Source organism: Nyctereutes procyonoides, unplaced genomic scaffold, assembly GCF_905146905.1.
Source record: "Nyctereutes procyonoides isolate TBG_1078 unplaced genomic scaffold, NYPRO_anot_genome, whole genome shotgun sequence".
Lineage (NCBI taxonomy): Eukaryota > Metazoa > Chordata > Mammalia > Carnivora > Canidae > Nyctereutes > Nyctereutes procyonoides.
The window spans coordinates 9,555,350-9,583,192 of record NW_026575141.1 but is presented as its reverse complement, the minus strand read 5'-3'; the positions used below and the strand labels follow the sequence as shown (position 1 = coordinate 9,583,192).

General features: G+C 38.2%; 1 protein-coding gene across 11 annotated transcripts in view; it reads left to right on the top strand.

Annotated features, from left to right (window-relative positions):
- ASB15 (ankyrin repeat and SOCS box containing 15) overlaps positions 1-27,843 on the top strand; it is a 59,741-nt gene that overhangs the window by 12,084 nt on the left and 19,814 nt on the right. For 2 of the 11 annotated variants that reach the window (XM_055307320.1, XM_055307323.1), the window contains exons 3-6: positions 14,596-14,802; positions 16,515-16,606; positions 21,610-21,682; positions 27,643-27,779. In XM_055307320.1, coding sequence (XP_055163295.1) covers positions 21,647-21,682; positions 27,643-27,779 — 173 coding nt within the window. In that variant the 5' untranslated portion in view covers positions 14,596-14,802; positions 16,515-16,606; positions 21,610-21,646. Of the gene's footprint in view, positions 1-14,595; positions 14,803-16,514; positions 16,607-19,265; positions 19,475-21,609; positions 21,683-23,852; positions 27,780-27,843 lie in introns of those variants that run through there. The other 9 variants (XM_055307327.1, XM_055307319.1, XM_055307328.1 and 6 more) reach the window with 8 other exon arrangements.

Here is a 27,843-nt window from a genome sequence, read left to right as displayed (position 1 = left end):
TTTGAACTTGGCCACAGCAACTTCTTGCAAGATACATCCATGAAGGCAAGAGAAACAAAAGCAAAAATGAATATTTGGGACTTCATCAAGATAAGAAGCTTCTGCACAGCAAAAGAAACAGTCAACAAAACTAAAAGACAACCTACAGAATGGGAGAAGATATTTGCAAATGACATATCAGATAACGGGCTAGTATCCACAATCTATAAAGAACTTATCTAACTCAACACCCAAGAAACAAACAATCCAATCATGAAATAGGCAAAAGACATGAACAGAAATTTCACAGAGGAAGACATAGACATGGCCAACAAGCACATGAGTAAATACTACACACCACTTGCCATCAGGGAAATACAAATCAAAACCACAATGAAATACCACCTCACACCAGGGAGAATGGTGAAAATTAACAGGACAGGAAACAACAAATGTTGGAGAGGATGTGGAGAAAGGGGAACCCTCTTGCACTGTTGGTGGAATGTGAACTGGTGCAGCCACTCTGGAAAACAGTGTGGGGGATCCCTGGGTGGCGCAGCGGTTTGGCGCCTGCCTTTGGCCCAGGGCGCGATCCTGGAGACCCAGGATCGAATCCCACATCGGGCTCCCGGTGCATGGAGCCTGCTTCTCCCTCTGCCTGTGTCTCTGCGCCTCTCTCTCTCTCTCTCTCTCTCTCTCTCTCTCTCTGTGACTATCATAAATAAAAATTAAAAAAAATATTTAAGAAAAAAAAAAAAAAAGAAAACAGTGTGGATGTTCCTCAAAGAGTTAAAAATAGAACGCCCTATGACCCAGCAATTGCACTGCTGGGGATTTATCCCAAAGACACTGATGCAATGAAACGCCGGGACACCTGCACCCCGATGTCTGTAGCAGCAATGTCCACAATAGCCAAAGTGCGGAAGGAGCCTCGGTGTCCATCGAAAGATAAATGGATAAAGAAGATGTGGTCTATGTATACAATGGAATATTACTCAGCCATTAGAGATGACAAATACCCACCATTTGCTTCAACATGGATGGAACTGTAAGGTATTATGCTGAGTGAAATAAGTCAATCGAAGAAGGACAAACATTATATGGTGTCATTCACTTGAGGAATATTAAAAATAGTGAAAAGGAATAAAGGGGAAAGGAGAGAAAATGAGTGAAAATAGCAGTGAGGATGACTGAATTGGAGAGACTCCACTCCTAACTCTGAGAAACGAACAAGGGGTAGTGGAAAGGGAGGTGGGTGGGGGGTTGGGGTGACTGGGTGACGGGCACTGAGGCGGGCACTTGACATATGCTGGGTGATATGCTATATGGGTGATATGCTATATGTTGGCAAATGGAACTCCAATAAAAAAAATAGACCAGGAATAAAACAGAATTGGATGGATTTAAAGTGGGGGAAAAAAAGGCTGATAAAGGCATGGAACTTCTTGAACACAGTCAAATCATATCAGCATTTTGTTAAAGATTTTCCTTGGGTATGGTTATTCAGTCTTGACCCACTTAACCTTTTCTTCATGCATGTTTCTTTATTTTATCCCTGGGGTTCCTTAAGTGAGTTTCTGTCAAAGGCCTTGTAGAAATTTTATGACCTTTACCAATTAGTGTTCCTTGTGGAAAAAAATGCCAAGCATAGTACCTTACACATAGAAATTACTTTTACAATGAATAAACGAAAGGGTACATGAATGGTAAAATAAAGTTCCAATGATAGAAGTTATTCACAATCCATACTGGATTATCTATTTCTGTCCTAACTGCTCATAAATTACCCGCTTATATTTTACATCAGTTAAAAAAAAAATCATCACAACATTTAGCCATTCAAAGCCTCCTGATACCTTTTTCATTCTGTCTTGCTCCAATTTTTTTTGATAATTTTTAAAAATATTTTATTTATTTATTTATTTATTTATTTATTTATTTATTTATTTATTTATTTAATTTATGAGAGAGAGAGAAAGCAGGGGAGCAGCAGAGAGAGAGGGAGAAGCAAATTCCCCACTGAGCAGGGAACCTGATATGGGCTCAATCCCAGGACCCTGAGATCATGATCTGAGCCAAAGACAGATCTTAACTACACGTGCCACCCAGGCACCCCCGTCTTGCTCCAACTTTATCAGCAATATTTCTGTAATCAGAACTGGATGTTTTTCAGTGTCCAGCAAATAACCTGCCTTGACCTAGATACATGTTATTTTAATAGTCTGAGGCTTTAATTTTCCTAACATTGTTACTACTAATCTTTATATTTATCTGCCTTATAGGGACCTTGGCCATCTGTTGTATATGCCCTTTTATTTATTTTTTTAATAATAAATTTATTTTTTATTGGTGTTCAATTTGCCAACATACAGAACAACACCCAGTGTTCATCCCGTCAAGTGCCCACCTCAGTGCCCGCCACCCAGTCACCCCCACCCCCCGCCCTCCTCCCCTTCCACCACCCGTAATTCATTTCCTAGAGTTAGGAGTCTTCCATGTTCTGTCTCCCTTTCTGATATTTCCTATCTATTTCTTCTCCCTTCCCCTCTATTCCCTTTCACTATTATTTATATTCCCCAAATGAATGAGACCATATAATGTTTGTCCTTCTCCAATTGACTTATTTCACTCAGCATAATACCTTCCAGATCCATCCACGTTGAAGCAAATGGTGGGTATTTGTCATCTCTAATGGCTGAGTAATATTCCATTGTATACATAAACCACATCTTCTTTATCCATTCATCTTTTGATGGACACCAAGGCTCCTTCCACAGTTTGGCTATTGTGGACATTGCTGCTATAAACATCGGGGTGCAGGTGTCCCAGCGTTTCATTGCATCTGTATCTTTGGGGTAAATCCCCAGCAGTGCAATTGCTGGGTCGTAGGGCAGATCTATTTTTAACTCTTTGAGGAAGCTCCACACAGTTTTCCAGAGTGGCTGCACCAGTTCACATTCCCTCCAACAGTGTAAGAGGGTGTATATGCCCTTTTAATATTAGAGCTTATGGGAGAGATTGCTATGAACTACAGAAATTTCATTCAATGCCTCACCCTTTCCTTTCTCAATGATACTCATGTGTGCTTGGTTAGAATTTTCCATCCTATAGTCCACCCTCCCTCTTGTAGATCTTCAGGCAACTGAACCATTGCCATCAGTAAACTTTGTGAAGTCTTATTTCTCCTATTTCCTATCTGACATGTCCTGTTTTGTCTTTCTTAATACAAATCTATGATAACACAGTTTAAATACAAGATACTTTATATGCAAAGGTAAGAAACAAGAAACAGTATTAATAGCGTTATCCAATATATAAAAATGGGGGTCATGTTCACACACACATACACTCACACTGCTGGGAGGTATCTTAGCATATAGTTATATAATTTACCAATTATATTTGAATACATTGATTCCATTATAATATGTTTTCCTTAATAATTGCAAACCTTAATTGGGAAAAAAATCTTAGATAAAAATATCTTGTTAGAATTATAGAAGAAGAATCCTAAATTTATTTTTTAAATGACTATTGTTAAATTTCTACATTGCTATAGACTCACTGCAGAGGTTATAATAGTTCTGTTTGTTTCCCAAAGTTTTTTTTTTAATTCCCAATTCACTTCTATGCAAAATACATTCTCTAGAAATATTCTCAGAAATATTCTGAATGACTTTTCTGTTTCTTTCTTTGACTTAATTTTTGCTTATCTTTAGCCTGAGGTTCTAATAGACAATCATAGCCAAAGTGAAAGTTAAAAATTAACTCTGAACTAGTTTGCAATCTGCCTGTTACCAAGAGATTTGCAAAGTTATAACTTGCTCAGCTCCTGGGAGCTGAGTTAATTATGGCAAATCACACTAATTAAATTATTCACTAGGTCTTTATTAAAAACAAATCTATTATGTTATGCAATACATTGTGGATTTGCCTTCAGACTCCCAGCCTGTTATTCCCTGTGTTATGAAATGCCTATTTAGACATTTAGTTTAAGTAAGAACATGAAACCTATGGTGAAGCTGCAGGTTTCTCTTGCTCTTGTTTAGGTCCCCAGGCCTTTCATTCAATTCCCATTTACTGCACTCCTGCTTTGTGCAAATCCCATGCGTTACATCCTGTGTCCTCAGATTAACCTGTTTACAGATTAAAACCCAATGTATGCACATATAGTACAAGGCAAACAAATATATAATCGGAAAATAAAGAAGAAAAGGAGATGAATTATGATTGGGAAAATTTCGTAGAGGTAGAGAAGGAAGAGTGAATCTGAGTCTTTTTTTTAAGATTTTATTTATTTAAAAAAAAGATTTTATTTATTTATTCATGGAAGACACACAGAGACAGAGACATAGGCAGAGGGAGAAGAAGCAGGCTTCCTGCAGGGAACCTGATGCGGGACTTGCCCCTAGGACCCCAGGATGATGACCTGAGCCAAAGGCAGATGCTCAACCACTGAGCCACCCAGGTGCTGGGTCTTAAAGGAGCAAGACTTCTGTACGCAGAGATGGGGAGTGGCAACAAAGGGCATTTGAAATGGGTTACAGGGTGAATAAGATACGGGGAAAGAATGTGCAAAGTCTGTTCAGAGAGCATACAAGTTAAGCAAAGGTAGCAAGTGAAGGCTTGAGGTATATGGTAACCCTAGGTTCTCTAATGCAATGCTTGATGTCGTTTTGGTTTAGCTACTTGTTGAGTTGCTTAAATCATTGAGCAGAGCAGACATTCAATCACACTTGCCAGACCCTGGAGCAGCTCTGAGCTTGCCTCTGCTCTGGGCCACTTAAGTGGAGCTCCTCTGTAGTGAGAAGACACTACACTACCTCTCTCATTCCAGCATGGGGATGGAGACGGTGATTGACACAGAAGCACCTGTGTGTGCATGTGCACACACACACACACACTGCTGGGAGGTATCTTAGCATATGATCAAGTCTGTCAGCTGTACCCCCTCACTGGTTCTGGGAACCTGGGCAATTTACTTAACCTTTCCTAAGGCTTACTTCCTCCTTGAGAAAGGACCATGATAATGTAACACTTTGCAGGAGTGTTGTGAGGATTAAATGTGAGTTAATGGACAGATGACAGGATTGCATTAGACATCACCTTTGTGCAATTTAGAAAATCTCAACTCTCTCTCCAGGCAGGCACAGCCCTTCGCCAGGCCACTCATATCAATGACTGGAGATGAAGATGATTTCATTCCCTTGGTGCCTTCACCCAAGGCATCCCTATGCAGGGCACAACCTGTACAACTGTACACAGAAACTCTGGGGAAAGGATTTAGCATAATACTTTGTTATAATAAGACCTCAAAAAAACATTGGCCATCATTATAATTACTAGGCAGCAAACCACTGCAAAACACAGTGTTGAGGCTCAGTCGGAGGCTATCTGGTTAAGCCGGTTATGAAAAGAGACTGCTGTATTCACAATGCATCCCTAAGTCTTAGAAAAGTGTTCAAAATGCAGAATGGGAAAGCATACCAATGGGCATCCATTCCTGTGTGTCTCCTACCATTAGGTGGTGCTGTCCCTCAACGCAGCCACAGCTTCAGAGTGTTTTGGTTCAACTGATCTCTGTTTAGAAATGGCCTTTATTTACCAATAACACAGTCGATAGCCAGGTGGTAATTGTCTCCCACAGGCTTCCTTCAGCTCTTTGTGGAGGAGGAGATGTTATTTCTCTCTCAGCGCATCCGTGTTCCACAATATACTTAAACACTGCTCTAAGAAAAGGACTCTCCCTAGATGGTAGAAAGCTGCAGTAGGGCTGTGGGCCACTATGAAGAAAGCCCATGAACTTCCTGACTCTTTGAATTCAAAACCAGAATATCATCAATAATTAAGTGACCATGTAACCGCCTCACTTTACTGTTTGACCACCTTTTGCATTGTTATAATAAGAGTGGAGGCAGGACAAGATCGTTCAACCACATGGTTATAGAAAGCTCTTCTCCAGACACCTAGGCTCCAAACTGAGGGAGGAGGATCCTGCCCCACTTAAGTCCTAAGGATGTATTTTCATTATTTCTAGCTTCCTCTTTTTTAATTTATCTCATTCAGAGGAATCTGTGAGCTTCACTATCCCAAAGATAGGTTTCAGAGAAGACCTTTAGTTGAACTCATGTACATCACGTTACGAGGATAACTTGCTACTTAAGAAACTATTTAATTATTTTGTAAAATGAAATTTTTCTTTTATTATTGTTTAAGCGCCCTTGGGAACCACATGTTTGCATATTTTCCCCCTTTTTTTGTCACTCATAAGTCTGACAGATTTTGAGGAAAAAATGTGAGATTTTGAGGATATTTTCAAAAGATTCTATACTATTTAAAGACAATCTAAATGAGCTTTGTAGGTAAAGCAAGTGGATTCATTAACAACCTGAAAAAAGCCTTCTGACTGCTCCAGTCACACATTCTGGGCAACGCTGGGTGCAGACGTTGTGCTGTTCTTTTCCACATACATCTGTGGAATATAATCTGCATCTCAATTTTAATGGTAAGATATCTGCAAAAAAAGATGAGGGAATAGAAATTATCAAATGAAATCAAGACATTTTCCTGTGGAAAACACTCCTATGGGTGCTTCTCGCCTTCTGCAGTGGTTCTCAAACTCAGAACACTTGGACAAACTCATTCCACAGCATTTGAGGGTTATGGCTTTTTGGAAGGGAGGATGTGGGGGGGGGGGAGGTGGGGTTATATTGGAACACCCAAAGGGAGTGCATGTTGAATGTTCACCCTATACACATACCTTGGAGATTCTGGTGAATAATATCATATGCCCCAGTGAATGCCAGGGAGTAAGTCCTTTGTCAATTCCGCTGCCCCAGAAGAAAAAAATAAAATAAAACCATAACTTGCCTAGTTCAGTATATAATGTTCTCCATATTCCACCTCCTGCTAAAAACTCAGGCTCATTAACTGCAGGCTCCTCAGTGCATTCTGTGACCTTCCTCCCACATATGCCATTTTCCCTCAGAGTTATGTGCATTTTCTCTGCCTGGGATGCCTGTCTGTTTTTAGATTACATATATAAAGTCTTTCTCATCCTTCTCACCTGAAGCCCTTTTCTTCTCTGTGATACATTCTTTGTCCTCTCCTGGAAACCAAATATCACCTTCTTTTGGCCATCTCTTTATCTCCTCCAACTGAGAGTAAGAACTGCCTTGCTAGAGATTACTGTTGTACCTGACACATAGCTACTAAATCCTACCTACTGAATAAATGAATGTGATACTATTCAAGGGGAAACACATCACATTTTGGTTACTCAGAAATTGGAATGTAGGATGATGAAATAAACCAGTGTAAATCTCATTTAAGGGCTAACCTATTGGCCTTTTTAAAAAAGATTTATTCATTTATTTACTTATTTATTTGAAAAAGAGAGAGGGGAGGGGCAGAGGGAGAAGGAGAATCTTCAGTAGATTCAGTGCTGAGCACGGAGCTGGACTCACAACCCTGAGATCATGATCTGATTTGAAACCAGTAGTCAAACACTTCACTCACTGAGCCACCCAGGCACCACCACCCCCATTAGCCTGTTTCAAAATCTAAGTCAGGTAGAAGGCAAAGGAATGGCCAGCATTGCACACAGAAATATTTTAGCCCAATCAGAAACTTTAAAAGTAAGGACTGTTCAAGCTATAGAACATGAAATGGTTATTTCATATTTAAGAATTATAGATCCTTAAAATTGAAAGAGAAATAGCTCATCTAATTTGAGGTCTCATTTTATTATTCTAGCTGGGAAAGGGAAGATCCAGAAAGGTGAGAGATGGGCCCATTTCCAAGTGTCCTGACCAGTTCTGATCTCAGGTAATGGGAGGAGCTATCATGGAAAGATTTCTGAGAAGAAGCTGGAAGTGAGGGCCATGAAGTGTAGCAAAACTCCAAACAGTTCCAGAAGTCCTCACCAGCAGTGCTTATCACACCCAGTCCTGCCGTCTACCTCACCCACTTGCTCATTCTGTGTTGGGTGATTTTCTAAGGAATTAGTAGAATTGTAAATTCTACTTACATGTCTGTGATATGACATGGTTTCATGATAAAGCAATTGCTAGTATAAACTTTAAATGAACTGATTTTTACAAATCTATGTGCCTTATTCATCACAGGCTAACAAAATGAGCTGAGAGAGATTTTTCAGAGAGAAGAAGTATAAGAAAAGGAAGCGATATTTCCAGATCTAGGGGGCTACCCCTGAGCCCTACAATCTCCCAAACATAAGAACACTATCTCTCTCTTCCCCATACCGAGAAGCAGGGCAGAGGGGGAGAGAGATGGGAAATCACAAAAGGAAGCCTGGATGGTTACTGAGATGATTTTGGAATAGAAAACAAACCTAAAGGTTGCTGAGTCCAATGGTCAGTTCCTAGTCCTCATCTTATTTGACCTAGCAGCAGAATTTGATACAGTCGGTCACTCCCTCATGCTGCAAATATTTTTCTTCTCTTGGCTTGCATTCTATCTTGAAGCTTCAGTTAACCTCAGGCCTCATCCCTTGAATGTATTTATTTTTATATCTATGGGTATTCATTTGGTGAGCTCATCTAGCCTCATGGCTTTAAATATCACTAATTTATTTCTGCAGCTCAGCCTTTCCCTGCCCCCAAGCATGGATGCACATTCACCTGCCTATTTAACTCCTTTTGGACTTTAATAGGTATTTCAAACAGGTATTACATGATCCAAACTGAACTCCTATTCCTCCTCTTTAAACCTGTTCCTTCTGGAACATTTTCCATCATAGTCAATGGTAATTCTATCCTTCCGGCTGCTTAGTCTCTATCCTGGTCTCTTACAAATCCAAAATCCAACTCAAGCCAGTACTCAAACAGATAAAAATCCCTGCATGTCAGAGGGTAATGTGTTTTATTCATTCCTATACCCTGAACAGATGTCTGGAATGTAACACTGCTCCAAAAAAGACTTGGTGAATAAGGGAAGATATGATTTTGAGACTGAGTATATGTTTAAAAAATATTTTTTCCTTTAAAATCAAGAGTTAGATGTGTCAAAACACAATGTTAATAATCAGGAAGGAAAGAGAGATTTTTGTATGACAATGAAATTGTTATTTTAAGTCACCTATAAATATGTGTTAGAATCACCTGCAGAGTTTTTCTATCCCGATGCTTAGGAATTACAGCAGAGCATCTGGGGGAGGCACCCAGCCATCAGGATTTTCTAAAGCTCTTCAGGTGATTCCAATGGAAGCCAAGCCTGAGAACCACTGCTCTATGGGAATCATACTAATTTAGTGTTAAAGTTAGTGTTTACATACTAATTACTTCTAAATGTTTCATAGTGGAATCTCTTTTTCTTCCCCTTCAAGCTAGTGCCTTATTTTTTTCATAAGGTTTCCAATACCTCAGCATGTTGGCACTGTGTACAAAAAATAGAGAATGCAGGAAAAAACCTAAAATTATAGAACAAATAAGAGTTCTGAAAGGCAGCTAAATCAAAATAAAAATACAAAGAGGGCTAGCTTTCTATGTGCCAGAAATAACCAATTCAAATATACTGAGGAAAAACAATTCTATTCACAAAGAAATAAAAATTGCAAAATACTAAGGAATACTTAAGAAACAAGACTTAAGAAAAAATCACACTTTATATATGTTTAAAAGAAAAGTTTTCGGGGACCTGGGTGGGTCAGTATTTGAGCATCTGCCTTTGGCTCAGGTCATGATCCTGGGATCCTGGGATGGAGTCCCACATCGGGGTCCCCAAAGGGAGCCTGCTTCTCCCTCTGCCTATGTCTCTGCCTCTCTCTGTGGGTCTCTCATGAATAAAAAAAAATACAATCTTTAGAAACGTTTTGAATAAATTGAAACATACTATATTCCTGCATGGAGATATCAAATATTTTAGACGTGTCAACTTTTCCCAAAGGAATTTAATCTTAGTGTATTCCCAGTCACAATTCCATCTTGATGACTTAAAAAGTGACCTAACAGATACTAATATGTGAAATAACAAAAATATTTTTAAAAGAAAAATGATGAGGGATGACTTGCCCTCCCAAATATCACCCCATTCTATATAGCCGTAATAATCTAGTGTGGTCCCAGTGAAGGAATAGTTGGATATAGGAATGTGGTAGCATTTCCTTGTGTTTTTCAGTTGTAGGATATAATTATCTCAGTAAAGGGCTCAAATAATCTTGCACTTGACTTAGGGTACCAATTCCCCCTCTTAGAGATTCATTTTTTCTGGTTAAATTTTCTGAAAAATAAACTGGTTAACCTTGTTAACCTTGTTAACAATTGTTGTTAAGTGACAATTTTTTTTGAAACAGGAAACTCCTGATTCCCCATTTTGGAAGCACTAGAATTAAGTCCCCAAACTGATCCATTACTTGTGGGGATTCATATATGACATATTTGTTACCAAGTATTGTCACGCTTATTTTCTTCATAAAGTTTACTCAATTTATTTTCTTGTTTAATATTTACTAATGTAAAAGTAAATTCTTCAAGAACAGAGACCTGGCAGGTCATTGGTGGCCTAGGGCAGAACCTGGCATAGTACATGCTCAACAAATATTTGCCAAATACAGCACAGGTGAGAATCCTGCATTCATCTACATCTATGGGTCCTACCATTCATGACATTGTAAGATGCTCCATAGCCCTTGAATTGGTTCACTGTTATATCCCACCCAAAGTCCCCTTGAAAGTATTTGCTTACACTGAGACTGAATGGTTCAGATCTTCAGGATTGGGAGGTTACCCAAAGCATTCCAAGCTGCATAAAAATACCTTAACAAACCTCAAAACTCAACTTGATATTTTTGATGTTATAGGACCCATGAATAAAATGAAAAATGCCTTATTTGTATGGTAATTGCATATTAGATCTTCAAATCAAGTCACAACTAAACCAAATATTTAGTAGAAATACCATTTTGGGAAATCCAGAGTTATCTGCTGTCTTACCAAATCTGCATGGAGATATCAAAGATATTTATTTCTATTTTTATCTTTATTTATTAAAGATAAATCTAAGCCTAGCAGAAATAATCACATTTTTCTAGTTTCCTCAAAGAATCACTAAGCTTACTTTTCATATTGAAATCATTTGAACATACCACAAAACAGCGGGTCAAAGTTGAAATATAAAAAATAAAGATCTGGGGATGCCTGGGTAACTCAGTAGTTTAGTGCCTGCCTTTGGCCCTGGGCATGATCCTGGAGTCCCGGGATCGAGTCCCACATCGGGCTCCCTGCATGGAGCCTGCTTCTCCCTCTGCGTCTCTGTCTCTGTCTCTATCTCTGTCTCTCCCTGTCTCTCATGAATAAATAAATAAAATCTTTAAAAAAAATAAAGATCTGAATGCAAGAGCTGCAAGAGGAAGGTCTTTTAATAGTAGAAAGGATGGATTTACATTGAGATTGTGGAGTTTTAACATGGTGAGTTTTCTTTACCAACTTCATATAAATTTTATATGACAATATCAAAATGTTCCTTTCATAACCAAGTACTAGTTGGTAGAATTTCATGCATTAGCAGCTTCAAAAACATTGAAACATAATAGGCACACATGAAAAACATCAACCTTTTCATAAAGAAGAGTATAAAATACTGAATTTTCAGTAACTCAAATTTTACTTAGGTTGTTGCCAATATAAAGTTCTATTATATAGCCTTGATTATGATTATGTTTAGTTTATATTAAATAAGATACTAAGAATAGTGAAAGTCTCTTTGCCTTAGTACTATCAATTTGGGGTATGTAAGAAATCAATATTACAAAAGACAAGAAGAAAAAGAAGATCTCAAAGTACTTTGATGATTTATTAATGTAAAACCATTTTCCCTTTTTATTTTTTTTTTTAAGATTTTATTTATTTATTCATGAGAGACACACACAGAGAGGCAGAGACACAGGCAGAGGGAAAAGCAGGCTCCACACAGGGAGCCCGACGTGGGACTCCATCCTGGGACTCCAGGATCACGCCCTAGGCCAAAGGCAGGCACTAAACCGCTCAGCCACCCAGTGATCCCCCATTTTCCCTTTTTAAAACTCAAATGTGTATATGTCTTTGTTCTCTGACCTTCCCCTCCAGGGCTACTTATGCCTTAGCTCTCACCAAATTCTGGCTTCTTTTCTACTTATTTGTTCTCTACCCAATGGTAAACTTCTTTTTCAATTTTTTTTTTTTTTGAGAGAGAGAGCACGTGTGAGAACATGTGGGGGAGGGCTGAGAGAGAAAATCCCAAGCAGACTCCATGCTCAGTGTAGAGCCTGAGATGGGGTTTGATCTGATGACCCTGAGATCATGACCTGAGTTGAAATCAAGAGTCGGATGCTTAACTGACAGAGCCACTCCCACAACTGGTAAACTTCTTAAGGACCAGAACTGTCTCCCACCTATCTTAGCATGTATGTCCTGAAGTGATCTAGCACCCCTGGACCATTCTGCACATACTAAAATATGTGTGTGCAAGTATTAGAATAGGCAGCCAAATGGGATATTTCTTTAATGTCCATTTTAGGTCCCAGAGATATAATACAGCTGACCCTTGAACAACACAGAGATTGGGGATGCCAGCACCCAGGCAGTCAAAAATCTGTGTATGATTTTTTACTTCCTCAAATTTTAACTACTAATAGCCTACTGTTGACCAGAGGCCTGACCAATAACATAAGCAGTTAACAGACATTTTGTATGTTACATGTGTTTTCTATTGTATCCTTAAAGTGAGCTAAAAAAAAGTATTAAGAAAATCATAAGAGAAAATACATTTACAGAACCATATCAAAAAAAGTCCACGTATAAGTGATTCATACAGTTCAAACATTCAAGGATCAACTGAACTAGAATAGTAACTATCTGTAGAGTGATTACTATTTTTTCAAAGAACTTCCATAAGTATGCTCTTGTTTTACTCTCATATCAATAATGTGAAATAACAAGAACAGAATTACTAGATAGGTGGAAACCAGGGCATAGACATTCAAATTATTTACCTTAATTCACAAAAACATGGACATATCTGAAACTAAAATCCAAATTCCCTGCCTTCTTTTAATCCAGGTTTCTTTCTCTTTGATACTCCTGAAATGTCTTTCATGGTAGTGAAAATTAATTACATCAACCTGCTTTCTTGAAATTTACTATGACTCAGTTTTCAGTGAATTAACGTTTAGTCAAAATAAATAAGGAATAACTGCTGGGGTACCTGGGTGACACAGCTGGTTGAGCTTCTGACTCCTAGTTTTGGCTTAGGTCATGGTCTCAGGATTGTGGGATCAGGCCCTGCCTTGGGCTCACGCTTTGCACAGAGTCTGCTTGAGATTCTCCCTCTGCCCCTTCCACTGCTCTCTCACTCTCTCTCTCTCTTAAATATATAAATCTTAAAAAAGAAAGGCAGTAACTGCTAACCCATATGAACAAGTTACAGTGTTTAGAAAACAATTAGCTTATACTTCATGTGTGCTTCCTACAGGGCAAGCACTTTACCAGACACTGGTGATAAAGTGGTACATGTAACTAAGTGCCAAGACAGAATTCTTCATACTTTTTTTGCTCACCATTGCTTTAGCGTGCTATCTACGGTGGTACCTTACTAAAAACGACTTTCTTGTCGCTTGCCTTTGTGCTGCTGTATGGAAACAAGGTGTCAGGAGTGATGTAGAGGAGGAAGGTTCCCCAGAGGCCTGTGATGTCAGCACCCTGATGGAGTGTGGTGCTGATACATTTTATTCACAGTGTCAGTTTGATTTTAAGTCAGAAACAAAACAAAACAGCAGAGAGCCCAGCAAAAGCAAACAACCAATTATCAAAATCCTCAGAACACCAGAAATAACGGATTTCTTCTCTTTCTCGCATTTTCCTTCTGTTTTATATACAATTGAAATAAAATATGCATTTTTAAATCACAACCCCCCACGACAAAAATAATGAACAAGCACATGAAAGGGAGGAAGGTGGAGGGGATAATTGGAAATACTGTATTTCAAAGTAAAAATGAAACCAAGTGACATGTACATAGAAATTGCTCGCTAAACTACAAAATCATGGGACAAAACAAAGCAGGATTCTCCAAGGAGTCTGGACCATAGCATTTTGCCCAGAAGGCAAAGATAAAGCTGCAGTGTGATAAGGCTTTTATAAAGAACGGGCTGGATCAGAAAGGAATCTGAAAAACGGCTTTGTCAGGGGTGGATGTCATTGTTTGGCTAATCTTAGCAAGATCTGTATTTTTAACTCATGGTCAAAGCCCTACAAACCCCACGTTTTCAGGAACACAGAGTACCTGTGAGCAAGTAAGGAATGTGTTAGCAGCAGGTGCCTTAAACAGGAAGGCCAGGGCCACGTGCTTTCTGGAAGTTAACGTACCCAAATCCTTTGTTCCCTAATAAGAATGGTGCTTCCAGGGACAGTCCTTCTAACACTGTGCTTCAACCATTTCAACCTAAGACTCCTCATTGCTGTAATTACCATTGTGAAACAGGACATGGATTTCTTGCCATATATCGATACAAGGACATGTATTTGGCTGTCAGTATCATTATATGTGCCTGCCTCAGAACAAAAAGTTGCATTCAAAAGTTCACTGCTTGATCACACCCCTTTCTTGTAAAACCCTTTCCAGGCACACCTGAAGTCCACTGTTCAAAAATCTGATTCACTTTGTTTCCATTTTGAGAAGATCAACAGGAAAAGCCAACTTCCAAAACAGGCAACTATGGAAATGATTATGAGCATATGAACAGATCATTCTTTTAAATATTTGAATTACTCAAAACATGCTTTATTGTGTGTGTAGAGATGACTAACTTTGAGGAATAGACCTCTATAGGTGGGTGTCATGGTCTTTGTATTATTATTTTCATTATTATGGTTATTATTATTCCTCCTTACAGATGAATAAATTGAGTCTTAGATAATTTAGGTGACAGAGACAATAAGTGGTAAGGCAAGACTTGTTCATAGGCCTATATCATCAGCAACATATTTTCATTTATTTGCCACATGGTCTCTCTTGTTTGTCCTTTCTGTTATTTTAAGCATTGTTTTATCTTAAAAAAAAGCATTGTTTTAAATATTGTGTGATCTAAGGAGATCTATAGTAACTATTATATAAATGGATAAAACAGGCATAAATTGATGGACACAAGAGCAGAAATGTCCCTGAAATGTGCCAAACCACATTTTTAAATGTTGGGTATAGATTTTATCCATAAATTGCATTATACCCTAAGCCTTCATATGAATTTTTAATATTGTTAGTTTGAAAAAGTATCAAATAAAAACTAGAGTTTCACAATGCTGTTTGTTTTTTGGAAGAATTTTTATTGAAAAATTCCACATTAAAGTAACAATTATAAAAATGCACAATGTACTAACCCTCAACCTTGACTATTTCAAGACACAGTTAGCAGTGGCATAAATATATAATATTTCTCAGGGTTTGCTCTGAGAATGACTCAAGTACAGCCTCTTTTATCACCAAGAGGAGCTAGGACCTCTAATTTCATGTTTATGGTAGTCCAAGTTTTGAAATAAAACTGGTAAATTTACTATAATCAATGTGTTTATTCATTGACACCAAGTCCAAAAAATAGGTCCAAGAGATAGAAGAAAAACAAAAGCATATTGTGCTCCCAGAAGCCTAGGAGTAGATAGTTCAGGAAAAAGGGAGGGACTAACAGCAGAAATCTAACAGAGGGTCTGAACAGTAATAAATGCAAAGTCTTTAGACACTAGGACGTCATTGAAGCCCTTAAGAAGAGTTTAGTGGAGTGGTGGGGACAGAAGCCAGATGGCTTTGTGAATGCTGACAGTGGCCTGAGTTAATCCAAGGATAGCCATGTCAAAACAAACTTAAGGCAGATAGTTTTCATTAGAAAATCAGTAAGATACTCAACTATATTGTTTTTTTGTTAAATAGAAAATGAACATTCCTCCCCAATCAAAATCCTGATTTTTCTGCTTGCTTTATATCTGGGGCTCACTTATTTTAGACTCTGTATGTTTTATAACTTGACCTAAAAAATTCTTCATTAGATTAGATGTCACTGAATGTCTTACCGTCATCAGTGTATCAGACTGGCAGGTACTAAACAAATCAAATAAAAGACGGTAAATTTCTGTACCAAGAAGATTGTATTTAATGAGATTTGACATGAGTCTAAAAGATGAAGAATGAGAAATAATGTGTGTTAAAATTGATTACAATTGGATTTGGATCTGCAGATACACAGACTTACAGTTTTGTCTCTTGAACAACTAATTTTAAAATACATAAAAATTCTATTGAAGTGGTTTTGCTTAGTTCCCTCATCAGGAACCCTCACTGCAGCAGGGTTGGCAGATCGTTTGTTTTCATGAGTGCTCTTTGAACCAATCAGGACACAGATAATCTTGTTATACCTCTGTGGGCTTATGTTTCTTTTGATGAGAGTCTAGAGAAGTCATGGGTAATACTTTATTGTGTGCCAGGAACTGCTTATGTTTCAGTTGTACAAGGTCAGATCTTAATTTAACCACCAACTGGTTACTTAATTTTAGATACACAGAGGAACACATTGGCTCCAAAGCACTTCCTCTGGTTTAGGAAGGCAAGGCCCTGGATAAGAATGACAAGACGATCATTCCAAAAGGTGAGATTATGAAATATTTGATCTGTACCTCACCAACTAGCTTATTAAGTAGCTTAGTATTGGGAATATTTTAAACAGATGGAAATACGTATTGTGGTAGATTCTCATTACTTTCTTTTCCATTGATCATCCATGGGTTTGCCTTTCTAAGGCCTTTTAAATCACAGAATAAAGGCAGAGTTGTTTTTGTTTGTTTATAGAATATTAACTCCATAGCAGGGTTATGAAGCATAGTAATGCCATGAGAAAAACAGATCAAGAATGCATATGCTTTTAGGAAGTGTCAATATACACACCATAGAATTCCAGAAGGGTTTTAGCTGGTCCTCGTTTCTGAGGAAAAAAATTAAATGATTTTTGTGATTAAAATAAATTTCTATTGAGGCTTTTTCACCATTTACAGCAAAAGATGGATGCTTTATGTTCAGATCAAAAAATTCCTTTCAGTTCATTTAAATCAGATGAAAAAAAGGAACTCTCAGTAGGATTGGAAATTTGTTTCTGCAAAATAAATCATGGAATCTTGAGGTTAGAAAGCCCTTAGAATTTACCTGAGCCAATCACCCATCTGGTTCATAAGTGAACACATAACATCTAAATAACCTTCTACATCTAAAATGAAATGATTTCTTTGAAATATTAGTGATGTGGACAAGGAAGTTCTAACTCTGTATTGTGCTGAGAACATTATATTATTGTTGTGAAATATCATAATTTTACACTTCTGTTGTTTCTGTGGGAATAGTTTGTTTTCAAATGGAAATTAGTGGAAATATAAGCATTTTAGGTGAGAGTTGTTTGATAGGTTTGCTGATTGTTTGCTTAAACTCTTAGAAAACTTGTGAATATTTGGATTATGAAATGAGACCGTCTTTTCATTAATTTCATTACAGTAGATGGGTCATCAGTTATAGTGTAGTGGGTAAGCCTGTGTGGCCTCTAATGCCAAACAACTGGGTTTATAACCACATCTCCACCACTTACTAGATGTGTAAGCTTGGGCAAATTACCTACCAACTCTGTGCCTCAGTTTCCTTGTCTGTAAAAGGGGGGAAAGTGTGTTACAGAAATTAAAGGTCATTATCGACTAAGGTACTTAACATGTCACAGGAAAGTGCTCAGTAGATGTTACTTATAATACCTATTAAATTCAATAAAACATATATTTGTTGAGGACATGCTGTGTGCTTAACTCTTTGCCAAACCTTGGACAGGAGGGGAGTGACAGTGGTGTTTCTGGGGAAAAGTCTAGAATGCATTACTTAAGGCAGCAAACTCCCCAAGGGAGGGATCCTATTGTCTTGTGTCTAGCACTATGCCTGGAACATAGCAGATACTGAACACATATTTTTGAATGAATGAATAGAATGGTCTGAAAATCCTTAGGAAAAAAATAATAATCCTGAGAACTGCTGAGTCAATATTCCTCCTTTATCTTTTTGATTTAGTAGAGAAAGGAAATTTACACCATGCATCTGTATTTCAACAAAGTATTTGACAGTATTTCTTGATGATGTTCTTGTTATCAAAAAGAAGACATTAATACTGGATGGTGGTGTGTTTGGGAGGATTTGTAACTGGATAAACAGCTTTTCTTGAAGGGTGCTAAATAATAGATCAATGTCAACCTGAAGACCTTTCTGTCCCGTGCCAATTTCTGTTCAACATTTATCATTATTAACAGAGCAGATGGACATATAGAGGACATGCAAATAGACCTGCAAATAGAACAATACTTGGAGGATAGAAAATGAATTAGATCTTAGCAGACTTGAATAAAGATCAAATCTTTAAAAAAATGATAAGAAATGTAATAGGTTTACATAAAGAGTCCTGCACAGAAATGCATAGTGATAATGTAAGAAAAAATAAGGGATGTAGAGTTTAGGCCAGGAGGGGTCCAAATCAAGTGTGTGACATGGTAGCCCCCAATTCATCGGAGCTTAAGCTAAATTAACAGATCGATAGTGTCTAGGAAAAGGGAGGCGGTCATGCTTGCTTAGTGTTGTGTTGATCTGACTATATAGCTGTTGTGCTGCCATTGGAGCCTATGGTCCAGAGCCACTTTTAGAAAGAAATGGATAAACAAGTATGTTTATAGGAAAGCAGTCAAGATGGTGGATGGAGGTGAACCTATGGCACAGGAAGAAAAGTTGTCCAACCTCTGGAGGAGAAGCCTCACTAGAAATTTAACAGCTTTCCTGGGGAATGATTAAAGGGCTGTCATGTAGCAGAGGAACAACATTTTATCTGTGTGACTCAGAGGAATAGAACTGGGATCACAGAATAATGATTTGAGGAGATGGATTCAACTTCACTTTTTTCCTAATTGTTAAAGCTGACCAAAGATGAAAAGCTCTGTGGGGATATAGTGAACTTCCTGTCACTTTGCTGGTAAGGGCTGAGGGGAGATAATTATTTGTTGGACATGTTGTAAATGGAATTTACAGGTGGAGTAACCTAATGGTCAACTCCGAAGTCTGGTGCTTCTAGAGAAAAGGAAGAAGGAAATAATGAGTATGTCAGAGTGCCTGGTCAAGGGTAAGGGATAGAGCTAAAACTGCCAAACAACCCCTAGAATTCTAGTTCCTCATTCCAGAAGAGTTCAACTACAGAAAAATTACAGGTAATGTTTGCTGAGTACTCACATCAAACAGAGTTAATGAGGCAGCTAATCCAGAGGGCAGGATTTGAACAAAATTTCAACTGTAATACCCAACTGTCTCCCCCAGAAAGAAATCAATAGCCTGTGTGTGATTTCAAAAGAAAATATGAAGAAATGCAGTGGCTCATTATTGCTTGAGTTTTGAATGGGAAAAGATTTGACTTGAGCCTCAGACAGAAACTTCTGTCGTGTCAAATAAACACGTACGTATAGTAGTATATGCATATGCCATATAAATAGTATAGACATACTACAGTGTTGTGTTCATATACATATATAGTACATAACGCTTTTATTAATGTCTAGAGACATCATTTCATTTTTAGAGTTATTGTAGCTAATTAATGTAGTCGAAACATTTTTTACTTACCCTATAACTCAGTTATGTAAATAAATGTGGCTTTTTTTTTTTTTTGGTCTATAACTGGCCTCACCTTCCTCAGAAACTGCCATTCACTAATTAGTGGGAAATGAACTTTTGGTCTCATGCAGACTGGTAGAATAACTTAGGTAACAAAGCTTTTACTTTTGGGTGATTCAAGTAGATGGATCAGTCTTCCAGATTTCTGTTTTTCCACAAGCCAAGAAACTCTCTCCATCAGTTTTCACCTGCTTACCTATAAATTTGTGCAAATTTCTCTCTTCTCAAAGTCACCAAGGTCCCTGTCAAGAAGTGGCCTATTTCATCACCTGTAAGGTTCAGCCTGTGAGCCAGCTGCCAGGCCAGTTTTCTGGAAGGCTTTGTAAGCTTTGGCTTCATAAAGTCAATTTTAGTTCCTTCCAAGTGGCTGATCATATCTGATTAAATGAACATCATTCTCATAGATGACACTTTATCCATGGCAATAAATATTCTTCAAGGATATGAATTTTAGTTGATGTATAGTTTTCCATTACTTAGGTATACAATAATGTCTCACACAAATTTCCTCTTGTTGGATATTTTATTATTTCTAATGTCTTGGGAGTTAAATATGACTGAGAGGAACCTTTTCACATGCAATTTTTTGTCCACATCTCTGATCACTTCTGCAAGATAGATCCCCAGATTTAGAATGATAAAGGGTAGGGCTTTTAAAAAATCATATTATCACTCAAGCTTGTTATAAGGGCACATCCATTAATAAGTTACCTTTTCATGGGCCATGCTTGCTCTGTTCTTTTTTTTTTAATTTTTTTTATTTATTTATGATAGTCACAGAGAGAGAGAGAGAGAGAGAGAGAGGCAGAGACACAGGCAGAGAGAGAAGCAGGCTCCATGCACCGGGAGCCCGACGTGGTATTCGATCCCGGGTCTCCAGGATCGTGCCCTGGGCCAAAGGCAGGCGCCAAACCGCTGCGCCACCCAGGGATTCCCCACTCTGTTCTTTTCTATTCTGTTTATATTCCTCTAGAGATCCACCTATTTGTGAATCTAGAGTTCCTTCCTGTTCTGTGCATCATTTGCACAAACTAGTACACATCTTCCCATATCTCTGTTGTAATTGAATTTGACATAGAAACCAATAGTAGAGAGTAAAAATATCTAATTTTGTAATATGAAACTAGAGATAAGCAAAACTAATATGACAGGTCTTATCAACAGTATATTTACCTAGAAACTAAGCCTCAGTTAATGCAGCTCCAAAGCCGGAAATGAACTTGTAAAAACATATGACACAAAAAACGCAGGGTGAGTATATTAATTTGCTAATTTTATGAGTAGTATATATTTGATTATTCAATCACTCATTTATTCAGGCAATAGTGTATTTTGCCTCTGTATGTTTTCTAAAATGTCGAGTTGTATCTCTTTGAGGCAACATAAAAGTAACATTCAGTTTTTGAACTGTGTGTGTGTGTGTGTGTGTGTGTGTGTGTGTGTGTTCAATTTATCAGCAGAGTGAGTTGTGCTACTGAGGAAGGAAGAAATGGTCTAGGTCTCCCTGTCATGTATAAAATTACACCATGAGGAGGGAGTTGCTGTAACATTACTTATAAATAAAAGTTACCTGTGTCTATGGACTGGACCCCAGTTCTGACAGAATTTTAGCTCTCTCTGAAATCTCTTAGTTGACTGGTTGATTTTGCTAAAATCAGTCCAATGAAGCCACTGATCTGATTAGACACTTTGTTTCACAGGATTCTGAAATAGCAAAAGTCCATAGCCACCGAGTAAATACCAAAGTTATAACGAAGTTTTATTTATATTGATTTTAATATATAGTTAAGATTACAAATAGAAGTGGTCAAAATGCAGGAAAGTGACAATGAATGCTGTTTTGGATATAATAACTGTATTTTCTTAGCAAAACCAACACATGAAACTCCTGTTTCATTATTGCTATTCCTCTGATAGTACAGATGCTGATGATTTTCTCTGGGACCTCCAGTAGATGAACACATCACTCAAAAACTGTAGCAGTTTGAGGGTAAGAAAAAACTGCCTCAGGGTATGAGGGTCCCCCATTCCACACAGCAGAACCTCTGGGTTTGGATTTGAGTTGTGTGTAAAACTGTAAAGAAATTTAAATTTTACTGTATGTTCCTTTACTTGTTCCCCCTTAGTACCTCCCACTAGACTCTGTCTTAGACACGCTGCCATCTTCTCCACCCCATGCCATCTTCAGTAACTATTTCAAAAAATCCTAGTCCTACACTGGGAACCAGTATAGTGCTGCTGGTATTTTAAAAGGGACACTGGAAGATGGAACAATAAACCCTAAAGAAAAGAATCTTTCACTGATGCAACTGAATGACACTCAGGTGACAGGTGCCAGGGGCAATGTGATATTTGTGGACACAAAGGCCTTCCTTACATGGAAGTGATTGTACACTCTGGAAACTGCTACAGCCAGCCCTGCTTAGGACCCCCAAACTTATTAACAGTACAGTGTTAACATGGAACATGGACTGGAGGTAGTTTAGAGAATCTGATGCTGGAGAGAGGTGTCATGTACTCGTGTTCAATCCTGCATCATCCCTTGCAACATCATCCCAACCTCCTGACCACTTCAGTCAGGCACCAACTGGTATACGGATCCTTTTTTTTAAAGACAGTAATGTTTAGATTCCAAGACAAAAAGTACAGAATGAAGACAAGCCTAGGACACCGCAGACCACCCCCAGCAACACAAAGCCTTATTGCAGGGAGCCAAATATAAAGATTTATTTGTCCCTGTAAGCTATTTTTTATTTTTGGAAGTTATTGTCATTTAGAGCTGGCTGTTAAGAGCAAGATCAAAGTGTTTTCTTTAAAGGGCAACAGACTGTGGGTTGTTTTCCTGCTGCTTCGGAAAGACCTTAAAAATGAAGTTACCTTGCTCTCTCCAGACTCAATAGCTCTGAGACATTGAGTGGGTCAGTTTCCACTTACACACAGTGAATCTGTAATACTGACAAAGTAGAATTGGGTAGTTTAAAGCAAGGCAATGTACACAAAGTGGGTTTATAATCACTGAGGGTTTTTTAGTACTGAAGATATTCTAAAGCTTACATGACCACCACTTACCCTTTTCCCACTATCTAAATTTAGGATTTTACTCAGCCCGCCTATGAAGTAAACTAATAATTACTGATACATGAATAATACATTTAGCACTTGGAAATCATTAATTTGGTGGGTTTTTACTGGGATATGTGACAGGGCTTCCAAGGACCCATGAATTCTCCAAAATTTTATGCAGAATTTCGAGTAGGTATGCATCTCTCTGGAGAGAGAATCCAGTGCTTTCATCGAATGTGTTCTTGACACATTAAGGAAGGTTAACCAGCATTTTATTTTTATTTTACATTTAAATATTTTTAATTTGAGTATAGTTGGCACACAGTGTTACATCAGTTTCAGGGGTACAGCCCAGTGTTTCAGCAATTCCCTATGTTATGCTATGCTCCCTGCGAGTGTAGCTACCATTGCCACCACACAGCACTATTACAATATCACTATCTTCCTTATGCTGTGCCTTTATTCCAATGACTTATTCATCCCTAACCAGAAGCCTGTACCTCCTTCTCCACTTCACCCATTTTTATCATCCCCCTCTGGTGACCATCAGTTTGTTCTCTATGTTTATAGGCCTGATCCTGCTTTTTGTTTTTTCATTTGTTTTTCTCAACTCCACATATGAATGAAATCATGGTGTTTATTGTTCTCAGTCTGACAGATTTCCTTCAGCATAAACTCTCTAGGTCCATCCGTGTTGTGGCAAATGGCAAGATCTCATCCTCTTGTGGCTATATAATATTCCATTATACGTATCCATTCATCTCTCCATTCTTTATCCATTCATCTCTTAATGATTAACCCATGCTTTAAATGAAAATGTTAATTGTCCAATATAATTGTTCTAGGTATTTGGCAAGCAGCTACTTATCAGTAATAAATAAATCTCACTAGTGGGCATCTCCAGAATAAGACTGGCAAACCATTATTTAGAAAGGGTCAGGTACTTTCTCTAGACTGAGAAGTAGAGTCCCTGTGAAGAGGTCTTAAAGGAGGTCAAAATATTATTTGGCCTTTCCTCAAATTCCTGGTTGCTTTATCTAAACAATTTTACATAAAGGTGGCCAATAGATTACTGCCAGCCTTCAGTGGGGATCGAGTCCTGGTCATTTTAAATTTGAGATACAGATAAATAACTCTCCTCTGATGCTCTTCTTGCATCTCAACATCTCTGGGTTCATTCCAGTGATGTTCTCTGACTGTCTGCCTGACACTTCAGTGCACCTGCACACAGATCTTCATTTCGTCCCAAGCTTTCAGTAAAAGGTTGGAGACAGCTTGTGTTAGGTAGGGGTTGTACCATGTGCTAAGAGTTTCCTAACTATTTCTACCCAGCAGTTGTTAGGGATACAAAACAGTTAAAAGCCTTAGATAATTCTGTTCTGGATGGAAGTTAAAATGACATTTTAAAACCAACAACAACAACAAAACTTTCCACAGATCAACTCAGTTCTCTAAGGAGTCTATGGTACTGGAAGTCCAAATTTCAAGCAGGGTTAGAACTGGGCTGATGATTTAAATAGGTTAAAGGCTCTGGATTCCATTACTAATCCCAGAGCCATGCAATCCCCCTATCACCACAGTGATACCAGTGAGAAAGGCGGCAGGCAATACCACAGGTTGAACTTCATGATCTAATTGTGCTGTCTGAAGGACCCAGTGCTCACCTGCTAGTAATGAGTCAACAACTTTTTTGCACTGAGAACACCCATTTGCTCCCAGTTGACTAGGAGTAGAAGCAGAGAGAAAAGATAGAAAAGAAAAAGAAAGTAAGGTACTTCCTTCCCCCAGAAAACTAATAATCCAAGTACAAACACAAAACACAAATATGTGAAGAACTTGCCAGGCAAATACAAAAGGAGTATAAATCCAGATATTAGAAAAATATCATGTGGGAGGAGATGCTTACAGATAAGGAAGGCCAGAGGGGAACTGGAACATTTCAGCAAGGCTTCCACGGGAGGAACATTGTGAACCAGGCCTGAGGTAGTATGGGCCATGATTGTGGAACTGCTGGAGGGACTTGTGCATGAGGAAGAATAAAATGTGAAAGCACAGAAGTGAGAAAAATGAAGCCAAGCGCAGAGTGGGCCATCAGATTTGTTTTGTTGGAAGAAATACTCCATACCTGAGTACCATGGTCAGTTGTATGAATAAAGCAGGGCCTAGCTTATGTTAGTGGGTCCTTAACTAACTCATTCATTCATTCACTCATTAATTCAACACACATTTAGAGACTACGGGCCTTAAGATGGTACTTCTCTAGATACAGACTAATTTTCTGGTCTTATTGGGTTACGTCCTAGGGAGAGGAGATAGAAAATGAACCAATGAATAATTAATAAAAAATAAAACACTACTTGAATCTATTTTGTGAATAAGACCCTGAGGGCACATGTTGGCTTCTTGAGTAGACTGAGATATCATGGTATGAGGCAATGTGCTTAGGGGATGCTGCTACTCTCATGGGCAGTCTTCCAACATTATTACTATTCTCTCTTTTATGTTCCACGATAATAGTAGGCCCTGGTGCAGAGCAATGAAAATACAATCAAAATGATGCCATCGAGTTCACGTGCAGTGTGTTCCCAGGTCAGGTACGCTAGCTAGCAGCATGTGTAGAACTGTCCTTAAAGTTTGAGCTTAGCTAAATTTGAACAATGAAAGTTGGTAAAGCATATATCAGCTGTGTTTTGAAAATTGCCCATGGAAAACTGCTTTTGTTTTTTCTCCTTGGAAAGACACACTACCACGTAAAATTTCAAATAGGTCATACATTTTGGCTCATAAAGTACCACCAATCAAAAATAATTTCATACTGATCATTAAACCTAGTCATAGAATTATTTTGACTTCTACACTTACTAAATTTCCTTCCAAAGTAAGAGAGAGTAGTTGATCCAATAGTAATGACAGACACTCCTTTAATTTGATATTTGGAATACATAAGCCAATGAGAAATAATTTACATTTTTGTGTTTATCTTCAGGGAAGTGGCTTGTAATGGACAGAGCTATGCAGGGAGAGGAATGGAGACTCTCTTGGAGGGTTGGTCTCTGGTCTGAGGATGGAGTTAAGATGGTTCTTATTTCAGTTGTTCAAATGATGCTCTGAGACTGCTAGACCAGCCAGAAAACAAAACATGGGGACCAAACAATAGTCATATGAAGGTTCAAGTCAAGAAGCATCATGAACATCACTACCACAATATTCTTATCTTTTCTGAAGGAGGGTAACCAAATCCTAAGACCCTTCCACTTTGGGAAAAGACTGGAAAACGAGCTGCTAAAAGATAGCTCTCCTCATTTATTATCCAAAACACTAAATAATTAGCCTTTGTTGTTGTTGTTTAACTTCCTTTTGTTGGAAAAATGCTCAACTCAGTTCAGGAATTTCATGGGCCTTAGTACTTTGGTGCAAATAAGAAGATACTGCTTCCTTGGAGGCATGCATAGCACTCTGCCAGATTGTACAATATGACCGGGTAGATTTGGCTGAATTTCCTTGGCCAGGAACACTTGTATAGTACACATCCTGTATAACCTCTCGTGGTGGCTCTGACTTAGTTGAAACAAGTGAGTGCATTAGAGAGAGCCACTAGTATTATGTAAATCAGCCCACAAGACTCTCTGGTTTTTTGCGCTTCTTCAAAAGCACAAATTCATTTTTATTCTGCCTATTGTTTGCCAGGTTTATTTACCTGCTGGAAGCTCCCACAACTAAGCCTCTCTTAATAAAGTCAGTCTTTACCACATCTACCCCTGTAGTAGTAGTTCCAGCATCCCTAACTGCAATAAGGATGCAAGGTGTCAGAAAGGATCTTTCCATGGCCAGGAATGCAGGTAGCACAAGTCCATAGAAGTGGATTTCCTGGAGTACCCAGAGAATCATGTGGTCTATCACACTGAACAGAGCCAGTCAATAAGAAAGTTCTCTAAGAACTTATAGCTGGTTTTATCAGATTAACCCTTTCCTGTTTACTTTAAAGTTCTGGAATTTTGAAACTTGTTCACTCCATATGTGAGACTAGACAGTAGTGACTCAGGAAGAATAACTTGAAAGTGCTTGAAAGATCAGTTCCTTTTTTTTCCCCCTTAATAGGCTCCACTTTGAGCATGGAGCCCAATGTAGGGCCTGAACTCATGATCCCCAGAACTTATGACCCTGAGATTAAGAATTGAGCTGAGATTGAGTTGGATCCTTAACCAACTGAGCTGCCCAGGTGCCCCAGTTCTCATTTCTTTCTACTCAAAGTTTCCTTCATGTCTTCTCTGTTTTGTTTAATTCATTAAGAAGCTTCTCTGGGCCAAGCTCCTTCTAGAGTCCTAAAAGGCACAGAGATAAGTAATGTAAAGCCCTTACCTCAAAGAGCATAGAGTCTGTTAGAGGAAGTTGGACACAAAGACCGAATAACTGCAGTTCAAGGCAGCCAGTTAAAACCATTACTGATGTGAGGAAAGGAATAAATTAGTAAATAAGCAGACACAGCATTAAAAGTTAAGAATGTGAAAGGCTCACTGTTCTCTATTCCTGTCTCTTACTTCTTCTTGGTTTGAGTTTTAAACTTCTAATGTGCTATGTAGAGCAGTATCTTCAGACAACTGGTAGGCTGAGATTAGTGTAAGTCAGAAGCATGGGAAAATGAGTTCTTACAAGCCTAACTACAGTTATTAACGAAAAAAAAAAGTCCCAAATTAGAAAATGCAGACGTGCAAAGGGCAAGTAATTAAAGGTTTCAAAAGTTAGGTTGGGCTTCATATATAATACTGATGAATATGTTAACTGCATTTATATTTGTTCAATGGGGAAAGATGAATGCATTTTAGTCCTTCATTTTGCATTTTTCACATTAACTGTATGTACTGTTCTATGTCGTTTGCTGATAATAAGAAACTGCCTCTTTCAAAATTATACCCAGTCATGGATACTAATGATGACCCTGATGACGACCATCTTACAAGTTATGATATTCAGCTCAGTATTCAAGAATCCATTGAAGCCAGCAAGTCTGTATTTTATTCTGAAAGGTAACATTCAAATTGTCCTCAACAAAATTTCTTTATGGCATTCATTTTGTTGTCAGATCAAATG